The 9,131-nt window shown below is 46.5% G+C and overlaps 1 protein-coding gene across 1 annotated transcript; it reads left to right on the top strand.

Annotated features, from left to right (window-relative positions):
- Positions 1-2,212: 2,212 nt before the first annotated feature.
- LOC145360952 (putative G-protein coupled receptor 139) lies at positions 2,213-4,431 on the top strand. Its single transcript, XM_080216457.1, has 2 exons — positions 2,213-2,279; positions 3,521-4,431. Exons 1-2 carry the CDS (start codon positions 2,213-2,215, stop codon positions 4,429-4,431), a joined length of 978 nt encoding a protein of 325 aa, XP_080072583.1.
- Positions 4,432-9,131: the final 4,700 nt, after the last annotated feature.

Raw genomic sequence — 9,131 nt, 5'->3', positions numbered from 1 at the left:
GACATTGACCCACTTTTCACTTTCCAACACATTGTCCCACATTAAACTCTGCTGCCATCATGTCACTCACCTACTTCATCCTTCAATGTCTCCTTCCCACTTGCTGCTTCCACTGGCACCAACTACGATACAATCAGTAAAGATACACAACGATACCTCCTCCATGATCATCCACAACACAGGTCCCCCACATGGCTGTGTCCTCAGCCCCTTACTAGACTCCTTATACACCTATGGCTGTGAGGCCAAATTCCCCTCCAACTCCATTTTTCAGTTTGCTGATGGCACCACCGTAGTGGGTCAGATCTCAAACAATGATGAGATAGGACAGAAATGAGATCGAGAATCTGGTGAACTGGTGCAATGACAATAATCTCTCCCTCAGTGTCAACAAAACAAAGGAGATCATCATCGACTTCAGGAAGCATAATGGAGGTCATGCCCCTGTCTATATCACCGGGGATGAACTGGAAATGGACGACAGCATCAAATTTCTCGATGGCCACATCACCAACAACCTGTCCTGGTCCCTCCGTGCCATCACCATCGTTCAGAAAACCCACCAATGCCTCGACTTTCTCAGGTGACTAAGGAAATTTGGCATGTCCTCTACAACTGTCACCAACTTTTACAGATGTACCACAAAGAGCATTCTTTCTGGTTGTATCACAGCTTGGTATGGCTCCTACTCTGTCCAAGACCGCAAAAACTTACAAAGGGTCATGAACGTAGACCAATCCATCACACAAACCAGTCTCCTATCCATTCACTCTGTCTACACTTCCGGCTATCTTGGAAAAGCAGCCAGCATAATAAAGGACATGTACAACTCAGACATGCTCTCTTCTAACTTTGTCCATCGCGATACAGATACAAAATTCTAAGGTCACATGCCAACTGGCCTAAGAACAGCTTCTTCCCTGCTGCCATCACGCTTTTGAACAGACCTACCTCATAAGTTGATCTTTCTCTATACCCTATCTATGACTGTAACATTACATTCTGGCTATCTCCTTTCTTTCTGAATGAACTGTACGCTTTGTCTGTATAGCATGCAAGAATCAATGCTTTTCACTGTAAACCAATACATGTGACAATAAGAAATCAAATCAAAATCTTCTGACCCCATCGTGGTTTCTCATTGAACACACCCCTCGCCTCTGCAAAACCCATGGATGGGATTCACTATCGGCAGACTGATAAGAACCCACCAGCCCAAGTGACCAGAAAATCCCACCCAACGTTAAACAATTTATTGGAGTTGTTTGAAGAAGTAAAATGTGCCGTGAATAAAGGGGAACCAGTGGATGTACGGTACTTAGGTTTCCTGAAGGTATTTAATAAAGTGCCACATCAAAGACTGTGGTAAAAAATAAAAGTTCCTGGTTTGGAACGGACCGGGGAAATGTTCCATTTTACTCTGGGAGAAAAAGTGTTGGATTGGAACGAAGAACAATACAGGAACAAGCCCTTTGGCCCACGGAGTCTGCAGCAATTAGTCATCCTGATTTAGACCATTACTTGTTTCCCATGTGCAGTTTCTATCTCTCTGTTCACCTCCCGTTCATGTGTCTATCAAGATACGCCTTGAATGTTGCTAATGTGCCTGATTCCACCACCTTCTCCAGCAGCGAGTTCCAGGCACCCATCACTCTCTGTGTGAAAAACTTCCTCTACACATCTTCTCGAAACTTCACCCCCTCACCTCGGACTTGTGCCCTCTTGTAGTTGATTCTTCCACCCTTGGAAAAAGCCTCTGACTATCCACCCAACCTCTGCTTCTCATGATTTTGTTGACCTCTGTCAGGTCCCCCCTCAGCCTCAGTTTTTCCAGAGAAAACACCTGAGTTAATTCCATCTTTCCTCATACCTTCAAACCATCCAGGGGTGACTGAATCTGTTTGTTTAGTGACTGTAATTAATGTCACTCCCCATGGATATTAAGTGTGTCACTCGGGGGCTCCCTCTTCTAATAATAAGGGAATCATTTCAGTGAGAATCATTTCAACCACCCCCAGCAATAACACGGAGCAGTGACTCTACAGAGCGGGAGAGGAGAGATCGGAATCTGGGAATAATGAATTGAAATGTTACAACAATGGATCAGAATCTGGGAATAAAGGATCGGAATATTACAACAATGGATCGGAGTTTAACTGATGGACTTAACTATCTTGTTTGGGAGACTTATTGGATGACATTAACTTGGCGAATGTATGGGCTAATTTTCGTGATTCAAGCAGGTAACTACCCTGTCCTCGCTATTGTTGGTATCCCGGGTAAGTCTCTAACTCCAGCTGCCTCACTCTTGTTTTTGTTTAAGTTTTGAGAAGACTGAAGCTGTTGACTTCAGTTGCAATCACAAATTTGGAAACATTCCTCTCTTCACCACTTGCACAGAAAACTCCAGCTGAGATTAAAATATAAAGCATGGTTTAATTTTCCACAAACATACGAGGGAGAGGTTTCACAACATTCACCTCTTCTTACACTCACACAATCAATGGGGGTTCGGGAAAGAGAAAGCGGGTTCAGGACACAGCCAGAGTGAAATACAAGGATGGGTTTTGTACGTGTCCAGAGTCGGGAATCGTGAGTCAATAGGAATGTTCCTTCTGAGGGGAGGTTGACTGGTTGTTGAGTTCTTTGTCTTCCATCCTCCATGACGGAAGAAGGTACATAGAATGAGTAAGTCTGTAGGTCTGAGTTCCAATATTCCAGCAGTCAGCAGGTTTGAAAAGGGTTGGAGTTCCCTCTGCTGCCACCAGCTTGGTGATAGACAGCACAGGCCATTGCCTGGAGTTCTGCTCATATTCCAGATAAGACAGGAATTGCTGGAATTCAGTTCCAACAAACAATACAATAGCATCTTTCAGAGGTGGTCATTTGATGGAGCTGCTCAATGTTGGACGCAGGGTGACTGGAATCTTGAGGTTTAATTGAGTCAGGAGTTCTTTGCTGTCGGAGACACTGGTCACGAGTCAGTAAACAGGCTCTCTTTTCCAAACCGGTTGGAGTCACTAATGTTGTGGCCATTTGCACCATTCTGGGAGATTGCGACCTGTGAAGAATTGTCTATGTTTGAAGGTGCTTGGATCAGGCTGAGTGTCCGTGTAGCCATCGTTATGTTGAAACTCAGGCAAGGCATCAGGTGACCAGCTGCAGATTCTTTTTTCAGGTTGGCTAAAGTCTATTTTGAAAAGAACTGAAAAAATTGTCTTTATAAAGTATCCCAGCTGATGAATAAATATCTGTACAGATAGTTTCTGTCACACCTCAACCGTGACAGGAAGCAACACTTGAATCAAACTGTGAGTGTCCAGACCATCGAGCTGTGGACTTCCCTCCCTGCACCTCTCTACTGCTCAACCTCACTTCACCATTTGAAAAATCACTCCTTAACACCCAACTATTTTACCCAACCAAAAATACATTTCAAAACCTCAATGTCCTGAATGAATCTGATAGGCTTGCTTGCATAATGATGGACAATTTTCCTATTTATTCCCCATCCACACAGTGAACTCAGTGATGATCGGGGTCCTAGCTCAGGGGAAGTGCGGTCTCTCCAAATGTGTAACGCGTTACCTCGTGGCCATGGCGACGGCAGATCTCCTGGTAATCATCTTGGATGTGGTATTGAGACAGATTCCAATTGTTTTTTGGGAACAGTTTACTTTCCTGTACGATGTCCCAGTGTGTAATATCCACGGTGTGCTGCTTCATGCAGCCACTGACTGTTCCGTCTGGTTCACTGTCGCGTTCACCTTTGATCGATTTGTGGCTATTTGTGGTGAGAATCTGAGAAAGAAATATTGTACCGAGAAAATGGCAGCTGTGGCCCTGGGAACCGTGAGTGTGCTGAGCTGTTTAAAGAACACGATGTGGTATTTTATATACACCGGTCGGTATTTGCTGTTCAACTCCCCCTTCTTTTGTTTTGTACCGGAGTCTGTTCGGTTTTCTGACGTCTGGGTTTCGATCGAATTTCTCCACCACATTCTGACCCCATTTGTACCATTTGTCCTGATTCTGCTGTTCAACCTTTTCACTGTGAAGCACATTTTAGTGAGCAACAGAGCTCGCAAGAGACTGCGAAATCACAGCGCTGGGGAGAGTCCCGGAGATCCAGAGATGGAGAAGCGAAGGAAATCCATCATTTTGCTCTTTAGTCTCTCAGCAAATTTCATCCTGTTATGGGCAACATTTATGGTATATTCCATATGGTACCGCATGTGGTTGTTTCGATATCGATCTGTAGACACGCATGGAATTGTTATTGAATTTGGTTTCATGCTGCAGCTCCTGAGCTGCTGCACAAACACTTGTATTTACGCGGTCGTTCAGGCTAAGTTCAGAGAGCAGTTGAGGAATGTGTTTAAATATCCCTTTATTACAATTGTGCGATTATTGAATGATGAAAAGAAGTGATTCCCTGAGATTAAGAATGTTTGCTCAATAGCAGAATATTGGTTTGAATTTATTTGGACCATCAGGAAAGGGAATGTGGCTGACGGGATGACTTAATCGGACAGGAACTGAAATCTCCCTTTCCTGATGGTGGGATGCGTTTATTGGATTACCTTAGCGGTAGTTCAGTGGCAGACGGTACTCACGGTGTCTGCTGATGGGAAAATCATTTCCGTACTTCTGAATCTCATGCACATTCATTAAATTCCAACTTTCCCACAATAAGTCTGACCATCAAGGTGAGGTCAGCAGCAAACAACAAACTCATGCTGCTCAGCTTTGGGTAAAGCTGAGCAGCACCAGGTGAAGTGGTCAGTTTGGATAAGTGGCGGGTGGGGGTCTCTGAGGCAAAGAGGGACGGGTGAGGAGAATGTTCACAGACATGGACTTGTTCTTGTTGGTAAGAGTCATAAAGGTTTACAGCATGGAAGCAGGCCCTTTGGCCCAACTTCTTTATGCTGTCCCAACTTTTACTTGTCAGCTAGTTCTAAATGTCCCCGTTTGGCCATGTCCCTCGATACCAAACTTACCCGTATAACTATCTAAATGCTTTTTAAAAGACAAAATTGTACCCACCAATTTATTAAGATCCCGTTGGAATCCTGGATAGCCTTATTTACTGTCCACTATGCCACTAAGCTTGGTGTCATCTGCAAACTTACTAACCATGTCTCCTAAATTCTCATCCAAATCATTCATATAAATGACAAATAGCAGTGGTCCCAGCACCGATCCCTGAGGCACACCGCTGGTCACGGGTCTCCAGTTTCAAAAACAACCTCTACAACCACCTGCTGTCTTCTGTCTCAATCCAATTTTGGATCCAATTGGCTACCTTCCCCTGGACCCTGTGAGATTTTACCTTCTGCAGCAACCCACCATGCGGGACCTTGTCAAAGGCCTTGCTAAAGTGTGTTTAGACAATGTATTATGAGTGGGGAAGGGCAATAAACTGATTGGTGGGTGGTTTGGGGGTAAAGGAGTCAGAATGCAGACGTTGTCTGGCCGATAAGACGGGAGCGTCCTGTCAGATAACGAGTCCTGAATGTCTAAGGGGGGACAGTTATGCCACAAAGGGAAGGTCCACACTCAGAGGGAGAGCTGCAGCTTAACAGAGGGCAGGCTAACAGTGTCTGAGGGTGAATTGAGGGATGTACATTTCAAAACGGGGCTTTGTAATGAGGAGAGGAAGTCCCAGGTGAAGACACAGAGGAGACACACTCAGACACTAAGGATGATGGTGAGGATTCTGAGGAAGAGGCCAGGAATGTTCCAGAGGTGTGAGGCTCATGGAGAGATGTGCCAGGGAGGTCAGACACCATTTGATTTGATCTGATTTTGTGCAGGAATGAGACACAGAATGAGGATCCCATCAGCAGGAAACCACTGAGATGCCAGGATGGTCGCCACCTCCACCAGCCTCGTCCCTGCCACCCCCACAACAATTTTTAAAGCCACATCCTCTTCCAGCCAGAAGGGCAAAGCAGACGTTTACCCCCCACAGCTGTGGGTGAATAAGTGTGCAATGCTTCAACAGCCAGACCAACTTTGTGCCTCTTCACACCTTCATTCTCTTTTCCTCACATTACATCTTGATGTGACATCAGTGTCTGAGAGAGAGGCGGCTGCTGTCTTTGACTCCATCTTGTCTGTGATAACTTTAACTTTGTCTCCTGACCGCTGTTCTCCATCACTTCCTCCTCATCTGGCCTCAGGACCTCCACATCTGGCACAGCTGCAGCTGTCCGGCCCCATCCATCCATATGTCCGCCCCTCGATCCCTCCCTCCCTCTCCTCCTCCCTCCCTCCTTCTCTCCTTCACTCTCTCTCTCACTCACACACACACACACACACACATACACACACACACACACACACACACACACACACGTATATACACAAACACCAGCGCACACACACACGCCTGCATGCGCATGCACACATGCCTCCGTATCTTCTCCGTGGTAAGCTATTGCAGGAGATACGGAGGCATGGGATTGAGGGTGATTTATCGGTTTGGATCAGGAATTGGCTCGCTGTAAGAAGAGAGGGTGGTGATTGATGGGAAATGTTCATCCTGGAGATCAGTTACAAGTGGTGTCCCTCAGGGATCTGTTTTGGGGCCACTGCTGTTTGTCATTTTTATAAATGACCGAGATGAGGGTGTAGAAGGATGGATTAGTAAATTTGCTGACGACACCAAAGTCGGAAAAGTTGTAAACAGTGAGGATGGATGTTACAGTTTGCAGAGGGACATAGATAAGCTGCAGAGCTGGGCTGAGAGGTGGCAAATCGAGTTTAATATGGAAAAGTGTGAGGTGATTCACTTTGGTAAGAGTAACAGGAGTACAGAATATAGGGCTAATGGAAGGACTCTTGGGAGTGTCGATGAGCAGAAAGATCTTGGGGTACAGGTGCATAGGTCCCTGAAAGTTGGCACCCAGGTTGATAAGGTTGTTAAGAAGGCGTATGGTGTGTTAGCTTTTATTGGTAGAGGGATTGAATTTAGGAGCCATGAGGTCATGTTACAACTGTACAAAACTTTGGTGCGGCCGCACTTGGAGTATTGCGTACAGTTCTGGTCACCACATTATAGGAAAGATGTGGAAGCATTGGAAAGGGTGCAGAGGAGGTTTACCAGGATGTTGCCTGGTATGGTGGGAAGGTCTTATGAGGAAAGGCTGAGGGACTTGAGACTGTTTTCGTTTGAGATAAGAAGGTGAAGAGGTGACTTAATTGAGGCAAACAAGATGATCAGAGGATTAGAGGGTGGACAGTGAGAGCCTTTTTCCCCGGATGGAGATGGCTAGTACGAGGGGACATAGCTTTAAATTGAGGGGGGATAGATATAGGACAGATGTCAGGGGTAGGTTCTTTACTCAGAGGGTAGTAAGGGTGTGGAATGCCCTGCCTGCAGCAGTTGTGGACTCGCCAACTTTAACAAAGAACAAAGAACAACGCAGCACGGGAAACAGGCCCTTCGGCCCAACGAGCCCGCGCCGCCATTTTAACATTGTGAGCGCCCTCTTCTACCCATGACCTTTGTCTACGCCTATTGGGGAAGATTGAGGGGAGACTAATTTAGGGACAATTTGTTACACCAATCAGCCTAAGAGCACGTTTTGGGGTGTGGGAGGAAACCGGAGCACCCGGAGAAAACCCACGCAATCACGGGGAGAATGTGCAAACTCCCACAGACACTGACCCAAATCCATGTGTCTGCACAGCAAACAGTGATAGTCACTGAGCTGTCGTGTTGCCCGTCAGTTGGTCCAGTTTAAGCGTACACTAACGATGTGAAGCACTCGGCTACTCTCGAACATCCAGGAGCAGCCCTCGCACGACCCACCGCGTGTTTGCCCCTCGTTAGACAACAAGGCGAACCGAATCACCTGTGGATTAAAAGAAAAGACATCGATAAACATGCAAAACTTATACAGACATTTACGGAATCCCCAGAAGCTCAGAAATAAAGCAAGTGAGCCAGAAAATATGTTGGAAGGTCAGTTGGAATCAATTGATTCCCAGGGACGCCCCAAGGCTCTTGATCTTTATTTCGAACAGTCTCCTGTTTCCCTCCATCTCTAGTCCGCTCATGTGTCTATCTGAGTAAACCTTAAACAACTCCAGCGTACCTGCCTCCACCACCCTACTTGGCAGTGCATTCCACACCCCCACAACCCTCTGTGTGAAAAACCTCCCTCTAACATCTGAATTATACCTCGCCCCCCCTCACCCTAAGCCTGTGGCCCCTCGTAATTTTTGTATCCAACCTGGGAAAAAGCTTCCCACTGTTCACTCTATCTATACCCTTCATAATCTTATACCCCTCTATTAGATCTCCCCTCATTCTCCATCTTTCTCAGGAGAACAGCCCCAATTTGCCCAATCTCTCCTCATAGCTCAGTCCTTCCACACCAGGCAGCATCCTGGTAAACCTCCTCTGCTCTCTCTCCAGGGTCTTCCGGTAGTGCGGTGACCAGGACTGGACGCAGGACTCCCAATGCGGTCGAACAAACATTCTGTACAACTGCAACATTAGATGCCAGCTTTTATACTCCAGAGTGTTTAAATGGTCATTGGATAAACATATGGATGATATTGGAATAGTGTAGGTTCGATGGGCTTTAGATTGGTTTCACAGGTCGGTGCAACATTGAGGGCCGAATGGCCTGCACTGTGCTGGAATGTTCTATGTTCTAAGTCTACACACACACAAACACACACACACACACACACACACACACACACACACACACACACACACACACACACACACACACACACACACACACACACACACACCCCTCTGCTTCAGGATAATGGGGACATTTATTGACACATTAAGTCACACCCAATCCCCTTGTGCCTCTGCATCCACTGGCCACATACTGGGCTGTGAATTGGGGCTCGTTCCCCAATCATTTTCTCAAGCAGAACCCTCACAGGGTTTGGCTTCAGTGCCGTGTGTTTCTGAGGTTGATGACACATTCAGCCCAGCAGTCGGTCCCTCTCTCACTCACACAGTCTCATTGCTTGATGTCCATATTGGAGAGTGTTGCTGCAATGCCATCCTGCCACTTTTCCTGGCGGAGTGAAGGGGCTCCTTCACCCCCTTGTGCCTCTGGATGCTGGAACCTGGGTGGTCCGCACAGCCACTC

The sequence above is a fragment of the Carcharhinus amblyrhynchos genome, chromosome 33, assembly GCF_965287045.1.
Source record: "Carcharhinus amblyrhynchos chromosome 33, sCarAmb.v2.hapA, whole genome shotgun sequence".
Taxonomy (NCBI): Eukaryota; Metazoa; Chordata; class Chondrichthyes; order Carcharhiniformes; family Carcharhinidae; genus Carcharhinus; species Carcharhinus amblyrhynchos.
The sequence above is the reverse complement of the archived record's forward strand: the minus strand, read 5'-3'. Positions and strand labels throughout refer to the sequence as shown.